The sequence below is a fragment of the Salvelinus namaycush genome, chromosome 41 (assembly GCF_016432855.1).
Source record: "Salvelinus namaycush isolate Seneca chromosome 41, SaNama_1.0, whole genome shotgun sequence".
Lineage (NCBI taxonomy): Eukaryota > Metazoa > Chordata > Actinopteri > Salmoniformes > Salmonidae > Salvelinus > Salvelinus namaycush.
This window is the reverse complement of record NC_052347.1, coordinates 16,939,696-16,965,712: the sequence shown is the minus strand read 5'-3', so window position 1 is coordinate 16,965,712 and position 26,017 is coordinate 16,939,696. Positions and strand designations below refer to the sequence as shown.

General features: G+C 44.7%; 1 protein-coding gene across 1 annotated transcript; it reads left to right on the top strand.

Moving 5' to 3' along the window:
• Positions 1 to 12,642: 12,642 nt before the first annotated feature.
• LOC120034338 (serine/threonine-protein kinase SBK1-like) lies at positions 12,643 to 23,749 on the top strand. The gene is made up of 4 exons (XM_038980858.1): positions 12,643 to 12,846; positions 17,965 to 18,203; positions 22,057 to 22,259; positions 22,684 to 23,749. Exons 2-4 carry the CDS (start codon positions 18,017 to 18,019, stop codon positions 23,467 to 23,469), a joined length of 1,176 nt encoding a protein of 391 aa, XP_038836786.1. The 5' UTR covers positions 12,643 to 12,846; positions 17,965 to 18,016; the 3' UTR covers positions 23,470 to 23,749.
• Positions 23,750 to 26,017: the final 2,268 nt, after the last annotated feature.

Here is a 26,017-nt window from a genome sequence, read left to right as displayed (position 1 = left end):
CTCTGGCAGCAGCAGCCTGCAGACAGACTTGAATTTCACACTTGCTGAACATTTGCAACTGATTATTTAGAGAGTACTTTAGCTGAGAAAATGTTACTGCCAAACTTCTATCAAGACAGCCAGTGTCATTTGCCTTGTGTCTTTGATGTGCATCATCGATGTACGTGTCGGCTGAAAGAGAACCATTCAGAATACATTCTGAATGGTTCTGGTCGTTAAATCACTGTCACATTTCTCCAAACAGCAAGAGTGAAAACCCAACGTTCAAGGCTGGTTTCCACTGAGATAATTAAAAACCTATTGTCTTTCTCCTCTCCCTGGCTCTGCAGCCACAGGAGGTCAGCCTGTGGCAGATACACATCAGCCTCTATTGAGTGGAATGAACTGGGAATAGCTGGACTGCAGTGGTGATACAGTCTCTCTCCCTCTTTAGTTCCTACCCCTGGCTGGCTCGAGCATCCATAATCCCCCTTTTCACAGGGAGGGGCGGTGGCTGGTGCTGCAGTTCCTTGATAATAAGACAATGTTAATATTCTGTGTGGTGAGCTATGCATCAGAGCGCCGGTCAGAGGATTGGAACGGCACGTCGTGGGAATACCCATGAGCGCAGCTGTGTCGGTTTGTCGGAGACATGCTGTATTTCTTAACACACACACGGGCACACGTCACACACACGTAACACACACATGCACTTGCAAAGATACATGCACATATACACAGCACAAAGACATGGCGTTGGATAAAATAAATCCAAGGTGTTTTTAAAACAAATGCAATAATGTACAAACAAACTGAGTCATATTTTCATTCATAATATACCCTTGTTGTTGAGTCATGAAGCTGTTGTGATTGGCTCCCATGATCCCAGAATACTACAATAACCTTAACTAATTAAAGGCATGTTTGCACGTCATGATCAGCTGCTGCTGTCGTCACAGTTCTGTTCACAAAGAAGAGACAGCAGCGGCCAGAGTGTCCAGGTCTACATCTTTCTCTCCTGGTGTGCACTTGCACACGTCAGTGTAGTGTAGTGTCGGCTACACGTGAAGCTCTCCTCGGCCTCAGTGGGCAGCTAGCTGGCTGCTAACTCCACTGTTTCGAATGCATATGCCACACGACAGCTGTTCAACAACAGGAGTGCTCCAAAAAGCAGAAAGCTTTTTCACAACTGTGCTTTTATTCTACACACATTAGAGGTTTGGACAATAGAGCCCAGGTATGATCAATAGATTTGATTCTGCCTGAGAGGCTGACAGAAACCATTATAACAGGCCAGTTACATAATCCAGTGGATTTCCTGTGTTCCCATAACATACTGTACTGGGTGGGGTGCTTTAATCAAACATACCACAGCCCAGAACATTGTTGTTTTAGGCCCCACTACAGTCACTGTTTGGTGGAAAAGAGCGGAAATGGGCGCCTCCAGAGGTTGGGGATTGTTACTGGTAATTTGTGACCCCATCAGATTTGGGGTGATCCCTGCGGTTCTATGGTTCAGTGGAAAAAGAGTGTTCTGATGTTGAACTCTATGATGGCAGGTTGCCAGTTAACCTCTCAATACTCTAATAATATTACACACACACACAGACACACACACACACACACACACTACATACGCCCACACACACATAACATGCACATACATGCATACTGACACCACACACACACACACACACACATACACTTTCACACTCACCACATATGCTGATGCTACTGTCTATTATCTATCCTGTTGCCTAGTCACTTTACGCCTACCTGTATGTACATTACAAAGCTACCTCAATAACCTTTGTACCCCTGCACCTCGACTCTGTACTGGTACTCCCTGTATATAGCCGTGTTATGTTCTACTCCCTGTATATAGCCGTGTTATGTTCTACTCCCTGTATATAGCCATGTTATTTTCTACTCCCTGTATATAGCCGTGTTATGTTCTACTCCCTGTATATAGCCGTGTTATGTTCTACTCCCTGTATATAGCCGTGTTATGTTCTACTCCCTGTATATGGCCACATTATGTTCTACTCCCTGTATATAGCCATGTTATGTTCTACTCCCTGTATATAGCCATGTTATTTTCTACTCCCTGTATATAGCCATGTTATGTTCTACTCCCTGTATATAGCCATGTTATTTTCTACTCCCTGTATATAGCCATGTTATGTTCTACTCCCTGTATATAGCCATGTTATGTTCTACTCTCTGTATATGGCTATGTTATGTTCTACTCCCTGTATATAGCCGTGTTATGTTCTACTCCCTGTATATAGCCACATTATGTTCTACTCCCTGTATATAGCCGTGTTATGTTCTACTCCCTGTATATAGGCACATTATGTTCTACTCCCTGTATATAGCCATGTTATGTTCTACTCCCTGTATATAGCCACATTGTAATGACTTTCGTCGGTGGAAAGAGAGGAGGACCAGAGCGCAGCGTGGTACGTTTCCATATTTATTGGAATACTTTTTCAATACGAACAAAAACAATAAACAGACGAAAACCAACGAAGCTACAGTCCTGAACTAGTGAACATAGAACACATGAACGCACGAACAGGAACAATCACCCACAAACCAATAGTGAAAACAGGCAACCTAAATATGGTTCCCAATCAGAGACAACGTAAAGCACCTGCCTCTGATTGAGAACCATATCAGGCCAATAAGACAAACCTAACCTAGAAACATAGAACATAGACTATACCCACCCAGCTCACGTCCTGACCAACTAAATAAAGACAAAACAAAGGAAATAAGGTCAGGAACGTGACAGTACCCACCCCCCCCCCCCCCCCCCCAAAGTGCGGACTCTGGCCGCAAAACCTGAACCTATAGGGGAGGGTCTGGTTGGGCATCTGTCCACGGTGGCGGCTCTGGCGCTGGACGTGGCCCCCACTCCCTCATAGTCAATCCCCGCTTCCGTGGCCTCCTCTTAACGGCGACCCTCCAAATTAACCCCACTGGACTGATGGGCAGCTCCGGACTGAGGGGCAGCTCCGGACTGACTGACGGCTCAGGCAGCTCCTGGCTGGCTGGCGGCTCTGGCAGGCCCTGGCTGGCTGGCGGCTCTGGCGGGTCCTGGCTGGCTGGCGGGTCCTGGCTGGCTGGCGGCTCTGGCGGGTCCTGGCTGGCTGGCGGCTCTGGCGGGTCCTGGCTGGCTGGCGGCTCTGGAAGGTCCTGGCTGGCTGGCGGCTCTGGCAGGTCCTGGCGGGCTGGCGGCTCTGGCAGGTCCTGGCTGGCTGGCGGCTCTGGCAGGTCCTGGCTGACTGACGGCTCTGGCAGGTCCTGGCTGACTGACGGCTCTGGCAGGTCCTGGCTGACTGACGGCTCTGGCAGGTCCTGGCTGACTGACGGCTCTGGCAGGTCCTGACTGGCGGGCGGCTCTGGTGGCTCCTGACTGGCGGGCGGCTCTGGCGGCTCCTGACTGGCGGGCGGCTCTGGCGGCTCCTGACTGGCGGGCGGCTCTGGCGGCTCCTGACTGGCGGGCGGCTCTGGCGGCTCAGGACAGACGGGCGGCTCTGACGGCTCAGGACAGACGGGCGGCTCTGACGGCTCAGGACAGACGGGCGGCTCTGACGGGTCAGGACAGACGGGCGGCTCTGACGGCTCAGGACAGACGGGCGGCTCTGACGGCTCAGGACAGACGGGCGGCTCAGGCGGCGCTGGGCAGACGGGCGGCGCAGGCGGCGCTGGGCAGACGGGCACACCTGTAGGGAGGAGACAGAGAGACAGCCTGGTGCGTGGGGCTGCCACAGGACCCACCAGGCTGGGGAGACCTACAGGAGGCTTGGTGTTAGGAGGAGGCACCTGAAGGACCGGGCTGTGGGGGAGCACTGGAGCTCTGGTGCGCAGCCTTGGCACCACTCCCCCAGGCTGGAATACCACTCTAGCCCGGACCCTCCAGAGTGCAGGCACAGGTTGAACCGGGCTGTGGGTGAGCACTGGAGATCTAGTGCCTACTACACGCACCTCTCCCTTAGTCTCCACTCCCACATTTGCCCGGCACGAGCGGAGCGCAGGCATAGGACGCACTGCACCCTCCCACCGCCCCGGAGACACAGCACGCAGAGCCAGTGCAGGTAATCTGGACCGAAACGGCGTACCGGAGACCAGACACGCTGAGCAGGCACAATACGCCCTGGCTGGATGCCCACACTCACATGACACTTTCGGGGGGCTGCCCTATAGCGCACCGGGCTATGGGCACATACTGGCGACACCGTGCGCTTAACCGCATAACACGGTGCCTGACCAGTAACGCGTTGCTTATGATAAGCACCAGGAGTGAGCTCAGGTCTGCTACCTGGCTTAGCCACACTCCCCATGTGCCCCCCGCCCCCAAAAAATCTGGGGCTGCCTCTCGTACCTGTCGCGCTGCCGTGCTGCCTCCTCATATCGCCGCCGCTCAGCTTTCGCTCCCTCCAGCTCAGCTTTGGGGCGGCGATATTCCCCAGCCTGTGCCCAGGGTCCTTCTCCGTTTAAAATCTCCTCCCATGTCCAGGAGTCCTGAGATTTCGGCCGCTGCTGCTGCTGCTGTTGCTGCCCGTTACCACGCTGCTTGGTCCTTTTGTGGTGAGTGATTCTGTAATGACTTCCGTCGGTGGAAAGAGAGGAGGACCAAAGCGCAGCGTGGTACGTTTCCATATTTATTGGAATACTTTTTCAATACGAACAAAAACAATAAACAGACGAAAACCAACGAAGCTACAGTCCTGAACTAGTGAACATAGAACACATGAACGCACGAACAGGAACAATCACCCACAAACCAATAGTGAAAACAGGCAACCTAAATATGGTTCCCAATCAGAGACAACGTAAAACACCTGCCTCTGATTGAGAACCATATCAGGCCAATAAGACAAACCTAACCTAGAAACATAGAACATAGACTATACCCACCCAGCTCACGTCCTGACCAACTAAATAAAGACAAAACAAAAGAAATAAGGTCAGGAACGTGACACACATTATGTTCTACTCCCTGTATATAGCCGTGTTATGTTCTACTCCCTGTATATAGCCGTGTTATTTTCTACTCCCTGTATATAGCCGTGTTATGTTCTACTCCCTGTATATAGCCATGTTATGTTCTACTCCCTGTATATAGCCACGTTATGTTCTACTCCCTGTATATAGCCGTGTTATGTTCTACTCTCTGTATATAGCCGTGTTATGTTCTACTCCCTGTATATAGCCATGTTATGTTCTACTCCCTGTATATAGCCACGTTATGTTCTACTCCCTGTATATAGCCGTGTTATGTTCTACTCTCTGTATATAGCCGTGTTATGTTCTACTCTCTGTATATAGCCGTGTTATTTTCTACTCCCTGTATATAGCCGTGTTATGTTCTACTCCCTGTATATAGCCGTGTTATGTTCTACTCCATGTATATAGCCGTGTTATGTTCTACTCCATGTATATAGCCGTGTTATGTTCTACTCCCTGTATATAGCCGTGTTATGTTCTACTCCATGTATATAGCCGTGTTATGTTCTACTCCCTGTATATAGCCGTGTTATGTTCTACTCCCTGTATATAGCCATGTTATGTTCTACTCCCTGTATATAGCCACGTTATGTTCTACTCCCTGTATATAGCCGTGTTATGTTCTACTCCCTGTATATAGCCACATTATGTTCTACTCCCTGTATATAGCCGTGTTATGTTCTACTCCCTGTATATAGCCGTGTTATGTTCTACTCCCTGTATATAGCCGTGTTATGTTCTACTCCCTGTATATAGCCGTGTTATGTTCTACTCCCTGTATATAGCCGTGTTATGTTCTACTCCCTGTATATAGCCGTGTTATGTTCTACTCCCTGTATATAGCCGTGTTATGTTCTACTCCCTGTATATAGCCGTGTTATGTTCTACTCCCTGTATATAGCCGTGTTATGTTCTACTCCCTGTATATAGCCGTGTTATGTTCTACTCCCTGTATATAGCCACGTTATGTTCTACTCCCTGTATATAGCCGTGTTATGTTCTACTCCCTGTATATAGCCACATTATGTTCTACTCCCTGTATATAGCCGTGTTATGTTCTACTCCCTGTATATAGCCGTGTTATGTTCTACTCCCTGTATATAGCCGTGTTATGTTCTACTCCCTGTATATAGCCGTGTTATGTTCTACTCCCTGTATATAGCCGTGTTATGTTCTACTCCCTGTATATAGCCGTGTTATGTTCTACTCCCTGTATATAGCCGTGTTATGTTCTACTCCCTGTATATAGCCGTGTTATGTTCTACTCCCTGTATATAGCCGTGTTATGTTCTACTCCCTGTATTTAGCCGTGTTATGTTCTACTCCCTGTATATAGCCGTGTTATGTTCTACTCCCTGTATATAGCCACGTTATGTTCTACTCCCTGTATATAGCCGTGTTATGTTCTACTCCCTGTATATAGCCGTGTTATGTTCTACTCCCTGTATATAGCCGTGTTATGTTCTACTCTCTGTATATAGCCGTGTTATGTTCTACTCCCTGTATATAGCCGTGTTATGTTCTACTCCCTGTATATAGCCACATTATGTTCTACTCCCTGTATATAGCCGTGTTATGTTCTACTCCCTGCATATAGCCACGTTATGTTCTACTCCCTGTATATAGCCGTGTTATGTTCTACTCCCTGTATATAGCCACATTATGTTCTACTCCCTGTATATAGCCGTGTTATGTTCTACTCCCTGTATATAGCCGTGTTATGTTCTACTCCCTGTATATAGCCATGTTATGTTCTACTCCCTGCATATAGCCACGTTATGTTCTACTCCCTGTATATAGCCGTGTTATGTTCTACTCCCTGTATATAGCCACGTTATGTTCTACTCCCTGTATATAGCCGTGTAATGTTCTACTCCCTGTATATAGCCACGTTATGTTCTACTCCCTGTATATAGCCACATTATGTTCTACTCCCTGTATATAGCCGTGTTATGTTCTACTCCCTGTATATAGCCACATTATGTTCTACTCCCTGTATATAGCCGTGTTATGTTCTACTCCCTGTATATAGCCACATTATGTTCTACTCCCTGTATATAGCCACATTATGTTCTACTCCCTGTATATAGCCGTGTTATGTTCTACTCCCTGTATATAGCCACGTTATGTTCTACTCCCTGTATATAGCCACATTATGTTCTACTCCCTGTATATAGCCGTGTAATGTTCTACTCCCTGTATATAGCCACGTTATGTTCTACTCCCTGTATATAGCCACATTATGTTCTACTCCCTGTATATAGCCGTGTAATGTTCTACTCCCTGTATATAGCCATGTTATGTTCTACTCCCTGTATATAGCCACGTTATGTTTTACTCCCTGTATATAGCCACATTATGTTCTACTCCCTGCATATAGCCACGTTATGTTCTACTCTCTGTATATAGCCATGTTATTTTCTACTCCCTGTATATAGCCATGTGTTTTTACTCATTATTTGTATTCTTTTTTAACTGTGTATTTATTCCTTGTGTCCCTATTTCAATTTTGTATAAAATGTTGTATCTTATCTTTAACTCTGCATTGTTATCAAAGTTGTCACGAATACCACCGAAGGTGGCTCCCCTTCCTGTTCGGGTGGCGCTCGGCGGTCGTCGTCGCCGGTCTACTAGCTGCCACCGATCCCTTTTTCCTTTTCGTTTGTTTCTGTCTAATTGTTTTGACCTGTTCCTTGTTGGGGTTTTGGGACGGGTGTTATTTAAGTTCCTTTAGCCCGCTGGTGTTTGTGCGGGCTTGTGGTTATTTTGACGTTTGTGGTGTTTGCTGACTTTTGGGTTTTCGCTGTCCGGTATTTTAGTAACAGTGGTTTTGGGTTTGTTGCGCCTGTTTTGGGCTTCACCCATGTTTGTACCTGTTACTGTGCTTGAGGACATTAAAGCGTTTTTTCCCGTCTACCTTCTGCTCTCTGCGTCTGACTCCACACCCATCACTCTCCCGGCGTTACAAAAGTAAACATTTTCCTGTTATTCTACACCTGTTGTCTACAAAGCATGTGACAAATAAAATGTGATTTGATTTGACATAGTCGCTGTTAGGCATTTTGAAAACACTGCCACCACACTGGCCCTGACTAATTCCCCTTGCCATGCAAACTCTCCATTTGAGAGGGCCTAATTACATAACCCCATCAATCTTCCTCTGCTCATTTCCAAAGCCCTGAAAGAGTAACACAGTGTTCAGAAAACACAACAACAGATTAACATCAGCTCAGAGAAATGAGGCCTGGCTATCTCAGAGGAAATGGCTGTACAGAGCAGAGATGTAGGAGGAAGGGCAGTGTACACTAGGTCTGAGTGGTGTTGTTGTTTAGGAGGCAATGATCGAGGGAGTGAGGGAGGTAGAGATTAGGACACTGGGCTGCAGCCCAGGGGGATGTCATGTCGGGTGTGGAGCACTCTGGGAGATTGCCACAGTAACCTTCAAAGAAGGGGCCCCAGCTGTTTGACGGCCTGGCTCTCTAATAAACCTAGTCAATGTCAGTCAGTCACACTGAATAACAGCAGCCAGCGTCTGTCTGGCATGCAAATCAGTCCAAATGAAATGGAATGGATGAGAGGATACGGAATGCATCTCTATATCTAGGTTACATTTTCTCCCTGGTCCAAGTCTCATATCCTATGAGAATGGCTATGTTTTTGTCTGTGAAGACAGCATTTGAGATCGCATGTGTGGATGAGTATGAGCTAGTCTGAGCTAGTATGAGATTGTGTGAGATCGTGTGAGCTAGTGTGAGATCGCGTGAGCTAATGTGAGCTAGTGTGAGATCGTGTGAGCTGGAGTGAGATTGTGTGAGATCGTGTGAGCTAGTGTGAGCTAGTGTGAGCAGGTGTGTGCTAGTGTGCCATTATGTGTTTGTGTGTGAGACTTATAGAAGGCTGGTGCTGGTGCCAAGGTTGTGCCACTGCCGCAGGTGTTCCTTTCTCTCTCTCTCTCTCTCTCTCTCTCTCTCTCTCTCTCTCTCTCTCTCTCTCTCTCTCTCTGTTTCTCTCTCTCTCTGTTTCTCTCTCTCTCTCTGTTTCTCTCTCTCTCGCCATTCAATTCAATTCGAAAGTGTCACGCCCTGACCTTAGAGAGCCTTTTTATGTCTCTATTTGGTTTGGTCAGGGTGTGATTTGGGTGGGCATTCTATGTTCTTTATTTCTATGATTTGTGTTGCTATGTTTTGGCCGGGTATGGTTCTCAATCAGGGACAGCCGTCTATCGTTGTCTCTTAATCATACTTAGGCAGCCTGTTTTGCCACTTTAGGTCGTGGGATGTTGTTTTTTGTTAGCTCTGTGTAGCCTTCAAGACGTGACGTTCGTTGTTCTTCTTTTGATCTGTTTGGTATTCGGTTTTAATAATGAAGCATGAACACGTACCACGCTGCACCTTGGTCTCATCCTTCCGATGAGCGTTACAGAAAGGCTTTGTTGGCATGGGAACGTGTTTACATTGCAAAAGCAAGTGAAATAGATAATAAACAAAAGTGAAATAAACAATATAAAATGAACAGTAAACATTACACTCACAAAAGTTCCAAAGGAATAGAGACATTTAAAATGTTGTATTATGGCTATAATATCTCTCTCTCTCTCTCTCTCTCTCTTTATCTCTCTCTTTATCTCTCTCTTTATCTGTCTGTCTGTCTGTCTGTCTGTCTGTCTGTCTGTCTGTCTGTCTGTCTGTCTGTCTGTCTGTCTGTCTGTCTGTCTGTCTGTCTGTCTGTCTGTCTGTCTGTCTGTCTGTCTGTCTGTCTGTCTGTCTGTCTGTCTGTCTGTCTGTCTGTCTGTCTGTCTGTGTGCTCTGCTTTCTACAGCAGAACCCTGGGACCTCAATATTCCAGCTCCAGGGAAATTGATCAAACAATGCATTTAAACAGGGAGCCATGATAATCAGCCAACAGCCATCTAATTAACGGTGCTCAGGAAAACATGTATATTTCAGCAGCCGTCTGCCACAACATTGGAACATTTTCACACAGAATTTTGAATCCAAGGCACATTTGTATGTTTTACAGCTCAATAAGTTAGTTGTTTGTGTTGCACAGAGGGACACCGAGAGGGTTTTAGTAAACTGTCATGATGAGGACCTGAGGAGAAAATGAGTCCTTTATACTAATCGATGGAGAGAACATTCAGACTGTCAACACAATCTGTTACTATTGTGTCATATAATTTATTTCCATTCATCACATTTAATTTGCATGTTTATGTCATGAGTGCTCTCTGATGTTCAGAGACCAGTGTGCCACAATGGAAAGTAATTCCCCCTTCAACCCCCCCCCCCCACCCGACACACACACACACACACACACACACACACACACACACACACACACACACACACACACACACACACACACACACACACACACACACACACACACACACACACACACACACACACACACACACACACACACACACACACTCTCTCTCTCTCTCTCTCTCTCTCTCGTTCTCTCTCTCTATGTTATGACACAAATAATAATTCAAGCCCATGCCTCCAAATAAATCAATGTATGTTTTCTGTTGCTGACGTGTGCATGTCTAATGGGCCTGTTAACAACTGTCCCGCTATGCCAGACTGCCAGTTGGAGAAATCATCCCGTCTTTCACTTGAGGCAAACCCTGTTACCAGCAGAATACCAATCCACTGCTGTGATCAGGTCTTGCGTCTGGACCCGCTCAGATGAGGATGAATCAGACCAAACCAAAATGTTCTGGAGGCAATCCGGTTAGAAGTGCAGCAGAAAGGGATTCTAATAAGCCACGTAGTGAGTAGCCTGTCCTCTGTGTCCATTTATAAACGGATACTCATAGAAATATAACAAATTACTGCCGTTGCCTCTGGCACATGTTCTCCAGTACTCTGGTCACATTCACAGCCTGATTTAGTGCATTTGAAGAAAAAAATGTGAGTGGATGCAATTGCCTACCTGTCACAATAGTTTGAAATATGCATGCATTACTATCTACAAATGAACAGCACACCAATTCTCCACCCTCACATGCCAGCAATTTGCAATATAATAATAATGGTAAATGTTGATTGTGAGAACGTGATTCAATGCAAATTCAGAAATTCTGAACTAGCCTATTCAGCAATGAAGTGGCCTACTCTCAGACTCTAGTCTCTGGCTCACTCCACATAGTCACAGCTTTACACTGGTTCAATGTAACGAAGAACCACTGAGGATGGAAAGAGCTGACAGGGCAGATCACGGTCAGCAGTACACTGTAATCTTTATGTGAGAATACTTTACTGCCTTGCCATGGTAGAATTCTGCTGTCACCCTGAATCAAACTCTCTCAGAGACATCTTCTCTGAGACCACGACTATAGGCTACTCCCACTCCACACTCATGATCACTTGTCTTGCACGGTTGCCTCTGACATGGACCTGCTATGGGTCAACCTTGCTTGACCTGCCTGTCTGTGAATTTAAATTACATTTGTTATGTAAATAATATCCTTGAATCACTTATTCATTCCTTGAGTAAGTTTGACAATCTAAATGCATTCCTTGTTCTGTGTTGCGGCTGTCGTCGAAATGAGACCAAGGTGCAGCGTGGTAGGCGTACATTTTGAATTTATTAAATGAACACCAAAAAAACAAGAAAGATAAACGACACGTAACGTATAGTAGCGCTAAACCAGCAACTAACAAAAACAAGATCCCATAACAGAAAGTGGGAAAAAGGGCTGCCCAAGTATGATTCCCAATCAGAGACAACGATAGACAGTTGCCTCTGATTGGGAACCATACTCGGGTCAAAAACAAAGAATTAGACAACATAGAATGCCCACCCCAAATCACACCCTGACCTAACCAAATAGAGAAATAAAACGTCTCTCTAAGGTCAGGGCGTGACATTCTGATTCAGAACTTGCCATTGACAATTCAAATGCCATGCTGTGGCTACTCTTTGTCCCATGGGACATGGTGGTCTAGAATGTAATAGGAAGGCTTTCAGTGCCATTTTGACTGCTGCACTAAAGCATCCATAATTGGTATCACTTCAAAAGCCTATGTCCAAACTCCTGACCTGTCAATCACTTGTCCACCTGCCCATATCCTGATGCCGAGTCATTTTACCCTGCCTTCATGTACATATGTACCCACTCTCTGTACATTGATCTGGTACTGGTACGTACCAGCTCCATTGTAGCTCCATTCTCATGTATTTTAGTTGATTCCTCTTGTGTTTCTATTTTCTATATTATTTTTTAACTCTGCATCGTTGGGAAGGGCTCATAAGCAAACAAATAATGGTAAAGTCTACACCAGTTGTATTCTTTTGACACCTGCTGATGCCAACACCTGTTCCACACACATTTGTAGGCTATTTAAACGTCCTGGGTCAAATATTACTCAAATACATTACAATATATCTGCTCCACTCGTTTTTTACTTGTTGTTTATTCCCCTTGCGCAAAGAGAGAGAATGTTGGGTATCTGCATGGAGACACAAGACCCCCTCCCTCCCTTATGTCGCGCCGCTGCTGCTTCGCTCTGCTCTCCGATTGGACCGCCGCTGCGGAGGGCTGGCGTTAATGCAGCCTCGCTGCCTGGCGGTAGTTGCATCTAGCAGCCGTAGGCCGACAGAGACAATAGGGCAAGTCAGGCTGACAGAGGTACTGACGAAGCAGACAGAAGCACCAGCAAGGTGATATTATTGTGCGCCGCTGTGCATATTGGCAACAAAGCGTTGAATCTGCACTATTCAGAGATACGATTTTGCACAGGAAATCAGACCAGTCCTGTGACGGTTTATCCTGCTATGCAATTAAAGTTTCTGCTGAACGGAATGACAGCACCAGCTATTGCATGCAGCGCAATCTGAAAGGTAAGAGACATTGATAACAATGAATCATCATTGTTGGTTGGATCATAACAATTTCAATCAATTTATCAGTGCTTTTATTTGGATTGTATAGACCTGCTTATTGATTTTGCATAATGTTTCACACATTCATTATTCCTGCTGGTCTGTTTTCATCCCGTAATGGCATGTTTACAAGCAAGTCGATGTGCTTTAAAATATGGTTTAGAATTAGCTAGGTGGTTTAAATTGTGTGCTTACATCTCTCAAAGGGTTATTTGTTGTGCATTATTGTCTTACAGTAACCTATTATTTTATTACATCTACGGCATCGTAACATGTAGCCTGAGACCAGTATAGTAAACAGTAGGAGAAGGACAATGGGTAGGATAGCCTATGGCTGAAGCAATTTGGCTTGGTAGCATCATAGTGAAATAGCCTTCTAATGAATTGCAGTGATATTTATGTATAGTAATAAATACCTGTGTAGAAGAACATTTGAAATATACATGATGTGCTCAGGTGCTACATCTGTCATTGTAGACTGTTGTCTGTACACACACACACACACACACACACACACACACACACACACACACACACACACACACACACACACACACACACACACACACACACACACACATTTACCTTTTACACAAATTATTTGTCTATTTTTTTAACATCTACTGTAAAGTTCCATATGAATCCTCCATGCTACTCGTAGACACAACATGTCATTGTTCTCGTCAGACGCTGTCGATAATAGCGTCTTGGCTTTGTCTGTGCTGGGACATGTGATCCAAAGACTTGTGTGTTTTGTGGTCACTTAGCCAGAGCATTCAGAGGATATATATTCTACCCTTTGCCTTTGTCAGCTTCATCTCACACTGACCACACAGCAGTGTGAGATGGAGAAACAGCTATAGCATTCAGAGCATATGCAAACTATATTCTTTGTGAAGTGTCCCTCACTGACCATACTGTAGATGTAATGGGGATCATATTCAGATACTCAGCATTACCCAGAGCAGCAGGTTGGATGGCTTTCCTCTCAGACAGACAGTGACAGTGTTATGTAAGCAATGTGAGTGAAAACAGTTGACTTTGCTGTTCGGTGGAGGTTGGAGAAACCCCTCTGGTGATTTTGAATGGTTTGTGAGAGACAACAGAAAACCATCCCTCTCTTACGACACAATCTTCATTCTAGATGTACCGTTATATCATTCATTGTGAGCTTTGTGATTTGAGAGCTGCTGGTTTGGGGGCATTGTGGGTGTTGTCTTACTGGCACTCACCTGTTTGTATTTGACAATAATACGCTAAGGGCATTAAGGTGCCAGCCTGTCTGGCATTTCTCCTTGACTGTGAGAGGAAACAACAGTGGCACCCAGTTCACCTAGTCCTTGGGATATAGCCTGTTTTACTAGTGGACAGACCCCAGGAGAAGGACTTCTGCACCGTTCTGCACTGTTCTATCTTTTGGTCTAAATTGCTCACTGTTACAACACCAAATAAACCATGTTGACCCTTATTATTCATAAGTGTTATGAGTCATGACAACTAAAGCACCCTCCACACAGGCTGACCTATTCTGCACATTAGTTCTGGTACCATACAAACACACAAAACTATATTCACATCCCCTAGCTGTTTGGAAATGTAGGACAATGTACTTTTTTGAGGATGGTAAAATGGGCAGTGTTAGATTCGTTCAAACATTTACATCAAATAGAGGCGAATGGCCCCCACTCCTCAGTTAAACAAAGAAAACAGTACATTGGCTGGATGTTCTGTTTGGGTTTAGGACATACTCCAACAGCCAACATGGTCAATGGCCCAGGTAATTGAACAATCTACCAGACCAGCAGAACTCAAATTGCAATCTCACTGCATCAACGGCCTTCAGTCCAGTAAAGCTGTAGTAGGACTTCTCTAAGTAACTGTTATACCTTTGTTGGAATACCTACTGCACTGAACAACAACACAGAGAACATGCTATGCACACACAATCAACTACAGATGGATGCTGTGTTGCATCCATGGAAGAATACATTTGACAACATCAAAGACCATGTCACAATTTCCATTTGAATCTAAATGGCTAAGTAAGACAAGGCAGTGAAAGTGTGTTACAGAGGACATGGGACACGTTTATAAGAGTGCTAGACTCCTCATTTAATCACGGACTGGGCGGCAATCATCCACATCGTAACTGTGGGAGACAGGCAGTGCCATGAAGAATAAATCAAAAACTGATCCCATTTCAGTTCACAGCTCAGTCTCTTGATTTGTGTAGATTTTGACATGTTAATCAATCATTTACATTGTTGTTTTCCCTCTAGAAAATCGTACTTAATCACATCAAATCTTGCTAACAAAGGTTGAGATTCACAATTTACATTGCATATCTACAAATGAATCACTCCGGCTCATATTACAGTGATGGTAACATTTTGTAGGTGGATTACCTCTTTACTCCCAGATCTATTGATTAGACATTAGACATTATTATTAGGTGTAAATACTCAAGAATGGACCTTGGCAGGCAGCGTTGATCAGCTGGCCAAGGCAGCTCTTGCTGTGCTGCTCTTTCTGTTGTGTGTGGTTGTGTGTTTGTGTGAGTGTAAATATGTCTGCGTGCACGTGTGTGATTGTAAATGTGTCTGCGTGCACGTGTGTGAGTGTGGAGAGCAGGAGGCAGATGACCATTGCTCAGCACTTTGTGCGGGTTGTCACGTTTCCTACCTATAGTCACATAGCACCCAGACTGTAAGTCAATATTCCTGGCATCGCCAGCAATTAACTACAGCCTGCCTTCCTGCCTGCCTGTCTGCCCTCTATGAGCTGTGAGCTGCAGCAAGGCGACAAAAAGGTCCTCAGTGTCCAGGCCTCTCACTGCACTGCCCAGCCCCTCCCCCATCTGCAGTACTAGCCAGCCCCTCCCCGACCTGCAGTACTGCCCCTTGGGCCCTCCAGTCACCAATCCTCATCGACCACCTTTTCCCCAGTGTGTTATGCAAAGACCAGCGTCACATGGGGATACAGAAGGGAGGGGTGGGGATGAGGGCTGTGACTCAAGGTACACCAGTCAAACTGTGCTCCGTCTGTGCTTTGAATACAGATGAGCTGAATCCCATTGAGGAGAGACGTGGCACGGTGGTCACAGTGCTCTATCTGTGTGACAAACAGAGCTTGGTGCTCCCAGAGGTCCTCCTGGGAATAGCGGTGGCATGAATATTCCGGGGACGGGGACTGGGGGCAGGAAGCGGGGACGGGGAGCAGCGAGGGAGCGGGCCTGGTGGCTGCTGTGGGGCTGAGTCAGGGCTGCAGCAGAGGAGCAGAGCTTAATTACCACTGTTTGACTCTCCTTTCATCTCCAGGCTCTTTGATATGACACACACCATGCAAAAGTGTGTGTGTGTGTGTGTGTGTGTGTGTGTGTGTGTGTGTGTGTGTGTGTGTGTGTGTGTGTGTGTGTGTGTGTGTGTGTGTGTGTGTGTGTGAGAGTGTCTGTGTGTTTGAGGCACTGGTTCATCTTCATATGTAGAAGAGAAACGGGACTGGGCTGCCTAGGCTGTTGTGTGTTTTAATAACCTTGTTAGTGGGATGCTGACTGGACTGCTGCTAGTAGTCATAGTACTGCTCTGCACACACAGACACACACACACACACACACACACACACACACACACACACACACACACACACACACACACACACACACACACACACACACACACACACACACACACACACACACACACACACACACACGGAGCCGTCCCTGAGGCATACACAGATGGACTATCCACAGGATGTCTCTCGCATCCTGTCTCATTCAACACATTCTTATCTTCATTAATGAGAGATGGCACAATTCTGCTGTACCATCAGGGCCGTGAAGTTCATTCAGTCATTCAGAGATTTGTCTGCCCTGGGTGATGAAAGAAAGGACATTGCAAATGAGTGTTTCTTGGCTTGTCGTTACATGGTCTTAGATCAGACGGCCGACTGAAACAGATCTGCAATGAGCTGAGCTGACAAACTTTCACCGGCAGGCAAGATAATGAAAGTGCCTGTCAAGAATGAACCACTGTTGTTGCTGTGTCTCTCCTTTGACATGCAAGTGAATGTTGAGTTGATGCTCGGAGTAATTTGAGGCTCAGACCTAGACTACAGGTTTTATGGATCTCACAGAACTCTAACAGGAGACATTTTGAAACAAAGTTTTGGAGGGCACAGAAGAGTAACAGAAGAAGCATAGCCAAATTATCTGAATCCAGAGTGCGAGTGACTGATTAGTGAAGTGGAAAGGGAATTAGCTGTCTGTTCTTTCCTCTGCAGTGGTTGTGTGTTCCCCAGCACTGTTCTCTGGGTGGAAACAGAGGCCTGTGATCTCGGTCACTTGAAAGGGGCTTCACACAGCGGAAAGTAGATCTGTGTTTAACGCAGGATGCAATGGTTACATAAGAGCTTATTTGTCTCGGATACAAAACACTCAGTGTCTTTGATGTTGTCGATAAGCGAGGTGTGTGTCTCTCTGTGTGTAGAGAGAGGTGAGACACAAAAGCCATTGGTGTATCCACCATTTTCATTGTATAGGCTACGTGCCGATCTCTCTTTAACCTTGCACTCCTCCCGGCCTCCCGGGTGGCGCAGTGGTCTAGGGCACTGCATCGCAGCGCTAGCTGCGCCACCAGAGACTCTGGGTTCGCGCCCAGGCTCTGTCGCAGCCGGCCGCGACCGGGAGGTCCGTGGGGCGACGCACAATTGCCTAGCGTCGTCCGGGTTAGGGAGGGTTTGGCCGGTAGGGATATCCTTGTCTCATCGCGCACCAGCGACTCCTGTGGCGGGCCGGGTGCACCAAGGTGGCCAGATGCACGGTGTTTCCTCCGACACATTGGGTTGGAGGCGCGCTGTGTTAAGAAGCAGTGCGGCTTGGTTGGGTTGCGTTTCGGAGGACGCATGGCTTTCGACCTTCGTCTCTCCCGAGCCCGTACGGGAGTTGTAGCGATGAGACAAGATAGTAATTACTAACAATTGGATACCACGAAATTGGGGAGAAAAGGGGGTAAAATAAAATGTAAATAAAAAATAAAAACTTGCATTCCTTCCTGCTCCTCTTGTTAACTTCTTTAGGAACAACAGCAGTCACCAGATCCCTGTGCTCCAGGCATCTCTCCCAGGCAGAATGAGCTCCTCTCCCCATGGGTCCCACGGGTCTGGGTCCCGCGCCTCCATCGACATCCTGGAGGAGCTGCAGCTCATTGCTGCCCAGAACCTGGAGAAGCTAGACATCAGCAAGTACTATGAGGTCATCAGAGAGCTGGGTAAGGGTACCTATGGGAAAGTGGACCTGGTCATCCACAAAATCAGAGGTGAGTTTGTCTCTGATGGAAGCTACCTGTGCCGTTAAGAATAACCAATGTGTTATATTCATGTCAGTTGGTCTATTCCAGACAGACCATCAACAGAGCGCAACAAAACAGAAACATTGCTTGCTGATGTGAAAACAACCTAATCATATTTTTTCAGGGGTTTTATATCAGTGTTAACAATCAGAACATTTAGATTCACTCCAGATTCCATCTAAAATGTATTTTTTAAACTTGTTTTCCACGGTCACAGTAATCTTACACATCTTTGAAGTATTTAGATCGCTCCACTCTTTAAAGAATTCATTTGTGGACCATAATTATAGTGAATGCGGCCTCCCTAGTTTCGGAATAGCAGTGAAGCACAAACCCCATCCAGATTGCTTATCAAAATTACCTATTTTAGCAAATCTTTTCAACCTGTGTGACATAAAATGCAAGACAAAATGTCAACGATCTGCTCAGTCCACTTTACAGTCTTGTTTAACCAACTCAAAAGTGTGTGGGGGGGAGCAAATGACCCTCCTACATCTAGGGGAATAATGACATACACAAGCCACCAAAGTGCACAGTTTGTCCTCAGCTCTTTTATAAAGCAGTGAAAGGACACACAATCTGGAACTATCCAAAACCACTATCACTGGGTTGTCATTAGACCTAAATCATGTACAAAACACTTACATCCAGGCTGTATCACAACCGGGCCGTGATTGGGAGTCCCATAGGGCGGCGCACAATTGGCCCAGTGTCGTCAGGGTGTGGCCGGTGTAGGCCGTCATTGTAAATAAGAATTTGTTCTTACCTGACTTGCCTAGTTAAATAAAGGTTAAATAAAGTATTTACCCAGCTCTCGGATCCCACGCTGCCATCATATTACATTCCCCAATTCAAACATTTGACGCTATCAGCTCAGGACATAAATAATGAAAAGATTTCTTGCCGTCAGAGATGTGTTGAATAGTATTTATATGATGACTTCTAAATCATGCTGCTGTGTAATTGGGTTTTAGTGAGGCAGGCCAATTTGCTACCCTATCAAAGCTCTGGGAATTAGGGTGGTTGTAAATTTGGGTATGAGTATAATCTCAGATTAGCATGATTCATAGGGGAGACCAATCTTTATTTTACAGTTTGATGATAGCTTTGATAATGCTCACTCAATCCATCATACAGGTGGATATTAGCTTGAATGTAGAGCTGTAGTTATGGAATAATTCATTGCATATCAGTCATCATGTGGGATTACCACAATTCAGCAAAAATGTATATTAGGAGATCAAATCATTTTGAAGCAAGCTATCAAAACAGTTCTTCACTTTCATATCTGATTTAGTTAGAATTAATATTCACAATTTGTCTGTGAGTAAATATCCATCTAAACCTCTTCAAAATGTACAGTATGTTCAATGAATATTTAGTGTTCCCTTTTGTATACGACTATAGAGAGAAAATATTAGTTATCTTGTATTTGCAGTGCAAGTATTTTCCCAATACAATTTTCTCTATTGATTTTAGTAGTTCAACATTACGTATTTACCAACATTGCGTTTTTACCATATCAACGATCATATCATTTGGTGTAGTTGTAGTTTAATTTATTCACACAAAAAAGACAAGTGACATTAAAAAACAAGGTACAGTAAAGATGTGTGCAGGTGAGGTTAGAAACCCAAGAGGACTTTTATGAAAACCAAAAATATACAGTGCATTCGGAAAGTATACATGTTGTTATGTTACAGCCTTATTCTAAAATGGATTAAATAAATACAAATCCTCATCAATCTACACACAATACCCCATAATGAAAATGAGAAAACAGTAAAAAAAAAATGTGTGCAAATGTATTAAAAATCAAAACAGAAATACCTTATTTCCATAAGTATTCAAGACTCTTTGCAATGAGACTTGAAATTGATCTCAGGTGCATCCTGTTACCATTGATCATCCTTGAGATGTTTCTACAACTTGATTGGAGTCCACCTACGGTAAAGTAAATTGATTGGAAATGATTTGGAAAGGCACACAACTGTCTATATAAGGTCCCACAGTTGATAGTACATGTCAGAGCAAAAACCAAGCCATGAGGTTGAAGGAATTGTCTGTAGGGCTCCGAGACAGGATTGTGTCAAGGCACAGATCTGAGAAAGGGTACCAAAAAATGTCTGCATCATTGAAGGTCCCCAAGAACACAGGGGCCTCCATTCTTAAATGGAAGAAGTTTAAAAAGACCAAGACACTTCCTATAGCTGGCCACCCGGCCAAACCGAGCAATCGGGAGATAAGGGCCTTGGTCAGGAAGGTGACCAAGAACCCAATGGTCACTCTGACAGAGCTCCAGTTCCTCTGTGGAGATGGGAGAACCTTCTAGAAGGACAACCATTTTCTGCAGCACTCCACCAATGGAAGCCACTAGATGGAAGCCACTCCTCAGTAAAAGGCACATGTCAGCCTGCTTGGAGTTTGCCAAAAGGCACCTAAAGGACTCTCAGACCATGAGAAACAAGATTCTCTGGTCTGATGAAACCAAGATTGAACCCTTTGACCTGAATGCCAAGCGTCACGTCTGCATGCTCACTACTTTATGCTCTTACCAGAGCTGAGGTGGTGCTATTGGAGAAGCTTCTCTTTTCCCCTGAGCTCACAGAGCCACTGTGGCACCAGGGAGAGACAGACATTGATGCATTTCAATCTGGCAATTTTCCATCTCCTAGTCTTGACCTTGTCCCCTTCCCATATTTCCTCTGCTAATTTCTGTTTTCCTGTCATTCGGGGAAATAGGCTGTGGTCGGTAGAAGGTTCTGAGACATTTCCTTCCAGATTGTTCTGCACTATTCCTCCCAGACGACAGAATCCATGTCATGCTTCCTGTGTCTTTATGTTATGCACTGAACACCTTCCTAATATTGAGCTGCCCCCCCCCTTTTACCCTCAGAACAGCCTCATTTCATTGGGGCATGGACTCTACAAGGTGTCGAAAGCGTTCCACAGAGATGCTGGCCCATGTTGACTCTAATACTTCCCACAGTTGTGTCAAGTTGGCTGAATGTCCTTTGGGTGGTGGACCATTCTTGATACAGCCGGGAAACTGTTGAGGGTGGAAAAACCCAGCCGCGTTGCAGTTCTTGACACAAACCGGTGCGCCTGGCACCTACTACCATACCCCATTCAAAGGCACTTAAATCTTTTGTCTTGCCCATTCACCCTCTGAATGGCACACATACACAATCCATGTCTTCAATTGTCTCAAGACTTAAAAATCCTTCTTTAACCTGTCTCCTCCCCTTCATCTACACTGATTGAAGTGGATTTAACAAGTGACATCAATAAGGGATCATAGCTTTCACCTGGATTCACCTGGTCAGTCTGTCATGGAAAGGTGTTCTTAATGTTTTTTATACTGAGTGTATATGAATCACAAGGATTTACAGACAGGCAAAGGAAAAGCAGCTCCCCCCTCCCAATCATTGGCTCTAATTTTATTAGTGTTGCACTTACTGGCTCTATTTCAGTACGTGTTTACTGCAACACTTTTGTATGTAATCACTTTCAATTTACTGCCAAATCCGCTGCCTCAAAGCTGAAGTGCCCGGGCAGCCCCATCCCCTCTCTGTAGGTAAAGAGGATGGTGTCGTGACTAAACTATTCTGACAGAGGCTTTGGAATATTTATAAATCCCCCTCAGAGAAAAAAAGTGGTCTTGGATGAAATCCTGTAACCTCACTAAATTGAATTAATCCCAGACAGGTTTTGTAATTAATATCAGTTTAATTTATTTACAAGCCTAAATTCGGTGCAGCTAACTGTCTTGTAGGACTCACAGAACATTTCTCATCCAGTACTGTACGTTATGTTCTAGGCACTAAGATGGCTCTGAAGTTCTTGAGGAAGAAAACAACCAAACTGAAGAGCTTCTTAAGGGAGTACAGCATCTCTCTCTACCTGTCTCCCTGCCCCTTTATCATCAACATGTTCGGCATTGCCTTTGAGACAGACGACTACTACGTCTTCGCTCAGGAGTATGCCCTGGCAGGAGACCTCTTCGACGTCATTCCCCCTCAGGTGAGATGAACAGAGATGTATTCATCTGCTGTTACAATAGAAGGCTCTCAACATAATATCTGAAATATGAATAACATAAAAGCTATTTTATTTCCAGGTGAAGGATCATGTACAGATTTTACATGAGAAATGTTCATGTCTAAAATGAATGTGAGATATTGTTGCTGTATATCTATTTTTAGAAAAAGCTCAGATAGCAACATAATCCAAGTCATTATCTAACCACCCGTCATCCATTGAAGACTATTTATAGAAAGTTATTTTCTATAACTAATGCAATACCTGATAACCCCTAGTCAACATGCACAGTGGAGAGTTACATAAAATCCTTGGCTTATGGCCAAACACACATTCTCATGGACGGCTTAAATCTTTTACTTGCTGGTGGATTGTTTGACCTCAGTGTGTACTCGTCTCTGTTTAGGTGGGTCTTCCAGAGACGGTGGCTAAGCGTTGTGTCCACCAGGTGGCCATCGCCCTGGACTACCTGCACTGTAAGAAGCTAGTCCACCGTGACATCAAGCCTGAGAACATCCTTATCTTTGACAAAGAGTGCCGTAAGGTCAAGCTGTCAGACTTCGGTATGACGCGGCGTGCCGGCTCCCCAGTGAAGCGTGTCAGCGGAACCATCCCGTACACAGCACCGGAGTTGTGCGACGCCTCGCAGCACGAGGGCTTCTGCGTGGACTACAGCACTGACGTGTGGGCCTTCGGTGTCCTCCTCTTCTGCATGCTCACCGGCAACTTCCCCTGGGAGAAGGCCCTGCCGTCCGACGCCTTCTACCAGGAGTTTGTGCGCTGGCAGCGGCGCCGGACGGGCACTTTGCCCTCTCAGTGGCGGCGCTTCACAGACGAGGGGCTGCGCATGTTCCGCAGGCTCCTGTCCATTGAGCAGGAGCGCCGCTGCTCCGTTAAGGAGGTTTTCAGCTACTTCAACCACCACTGGATGCTGGACAATGAGCCGGGTAGCAGCAGCGTTGCAGGAGGAGGGTCAGTGGGCAGTGGGCCCCAGGTGGAGCTCAGCTCGTCGTCATCTGAAGAGGATGTACTGGTGGACAGGCTAAAGCAGCAGAGCCTGATAGAGCCCATGGGCGGACACTACTCCTCCACCGGCTCCCCCTCCTCCACCAGCAGCTACGAACGTGTCTCCCGTGACAATGGAGGGGCCGGACGCATCTTGGTGGCCACGCCCATTGAAATATGTGTGTAGAGATTGGCTATGTGCACACACATACACACACTGTATAAACACTAACATATGAAGGTCAAATAACAGAGTACGATCTTCCTGGTCAAAGTAAGAGGTGGGAGAACAGCCTGGTCTCAGAGACTAGAAGTAACATAGTAAATGTAAATCCTCGACACTGAAATTATTATGATATGTTACTTTTTGTATGGTTATATAAGACAGATGGTTACTTAAGGCAAAAACGAAAGTAGGGTGGTTGGTCGGGGATATAACTCGAATGTCTAGCAACCCAAAGGTTGCAAATTTAAATCTCATCACGGACCACTCTAGCAACTTTTCAACTACTTACTAGTTTTTAGCTACTTACCATGTTAGCTAACCCTTCCCCTTCCCCTAACCCTAACCTTAACTCTTTTAGCTAACCCTTCCCCTGACCCCTAGCCCTAACCCCCAGCCTACCTAACGTTAGCCAGGTAGCTAAAGTTAGCCACCTAGATAGAATTTGTAACATATAGTACGTTTTGCAAATTCGTAACATATTGTACGTTTAGAAAATTTGTCATATATAATACGAAATGTCATTCGTTATATAGCATATGAAATGGGTGATGGACATCCACAAATTATACATACCATACAAAACGAAACGTAGCATATCACGCTAAATGGAGTGTCACGGATTTATGTACAGAGTAATACGAAATGCTCTGAGACCAGGTTGGGGAGAAAGGAAGATGAGGAAAAATGATGGTTGGTGCTTGAAGGAGGTGGTTGTTTCACTATAGATTCTGACAAACATTCCTATTGACGATTAACTCTGAGGGAATGACAAAAGACAATCACAACCAGTACTGATTACTGAACAGATGTGTGGGCGTCTGCAGGCATTTATTGATGTATTGTACTGTAGCCATATTCAGACTAAAATGTACAACAAGATCGGACAGAGACAACAAACATGTGAAGGACAAAACAAGAGTTTACAGAATAGCAACATAATGTCCTAGTAAGTTGTATTGGAGCTCACCAGATCCTATCGTAAAGCAATATGTTCAAGCAACTTCTCTGCAAAAATGACTTCTCTGATAAATGGCTCATGGAATAATGGAAGAAATTAAACAATTTTGAATCTGCTGTAATTGCATCAGTAAAAGATAATTGGAGAGTGTAAAAGTTGGCTGTCATTGTGACTTTTACCATAGTGCAATGTGAACCAATGGTACTATGGTGTGTCTGTATTGTATACCCGTATGTTCTGTGGGTATAATAGCTTTATGTAATGTCGTTTTTGTTAATATTATTTATTTGAGTCCTTGATTTCTGAACATATATTTTTGCTATTTATTTTATAAAGTAGCATTAGAGATTTGACTTTTTTGATACTTTACATTTGCCAATGTTTTACATTTGCCAATTTAAGCAGCCATTTTGAAAAGGGAAACTGCATTTGACCTTCCCCCATAGCAATGTCATATAATCCCATGGAACTGCTTTTCATCTCCTGTGAATGGATTATGTTGATGTTGGCCATTACCTCTTTAGCAGTAGCTATAGTGCATTATTATGTCAGTCAGAGTGTTTAGTTCACCTTCTCTTGTCTGCGTGCTATGCCTGCTAGGCCTGGTACACCATGACAGTAATGCAGTAATGGATAAGAACACCGACTTTACGTGATAGCCTGCAGTATACATAACCATTAGAAGCTTAACGCTACTATGGTTTTACTTTAGTTTATTGACTGTTGTGTCATGGTGACATGAGGACGAAATGTCCATGTTTAATGTAAAGCATAAAGTGGTTTCATTTTGAGTTTTCTCAGGTATCCTCTTTATAATGTATTATACCATATGGGTAAAAAAACCTGTTATAAGACTATGATAGTATATGGCCAATACACACCATATACATCCTCTTTTGGGATTAATTTAAAAGCTCCAGCTGAGCCTAAATGTTCTGTGGGCATGTCGTGCCATAACAAATTAGTTATCTTTTAGCTTTTAACTGTAGGTGAAAGGGCAGAATCCTAAAAATGAATTTCCTTGACTGGTCTTTTATTTTATACATTAGTTTGGCAAATTTGTACATGCAGATGTCAGATGAAAGCATCAAAGGATGAATGGATGAGCATTTTTTTAATTGCATGGTTAATAAAGAAAACATGTGTGAAATCAGATCGTACAGTAATTGTGCAAGTGAAAAATATGTGCAAAAAAATTGTTGTATAGTGAAATTTTGCTGTGGCACAAATTTGCATAATTTGATATTGTTCTCAAAATAAAAAATCTAGGGCTGAAATAGCAAAAAAGAATTGTTCCATTGTATTTGACGTGCTATATTTGTATAGGCTTCCGTCACAAGATCACAGACGATGTAGTGGGACTATGGGGATACTACCTACATGTCCTCAAGTACATTTGGGATGTGACTTGAATTATTTGTTTTATTTTGTGTGACTTACCTTTAAAAGGGAAACATTTCAAAAGCTGGAAAACAGGATGGGATACTGGATATAATGTCCACCATGGAACATCTGAAATACATGAGGCATTTGGGAGAAATGCACAACGGT

What these genes read in the sequence shown, in the direction of transcription:
- LOC120034338 (XM_038980858.1), top strand. Translation starts at nt 18,017, where the DNA reads ATGAGCTCCTCTCCCCATGGGTCCCACGGGTCTGGGTCCCGCGCCTCC. An exon ending in GGTCATCCACAAAATCAGAG is followed by an intron (nt 18,204 to 22,056) that starts GTGAGTTTGTCT and finishes GTTATGTTCTAG; the next exon opens with GCACTAAGATGGCTCTGAAG. An exon ending in TCGACGTCATTCCCCCTCAG is followed by an intron (nt 22,260 to 22,683) that starts GTGAGATGAACA and finishes GTCTCTGTTTAG; the next exon opens with GTGGGTCTTCCAGAGACGGT.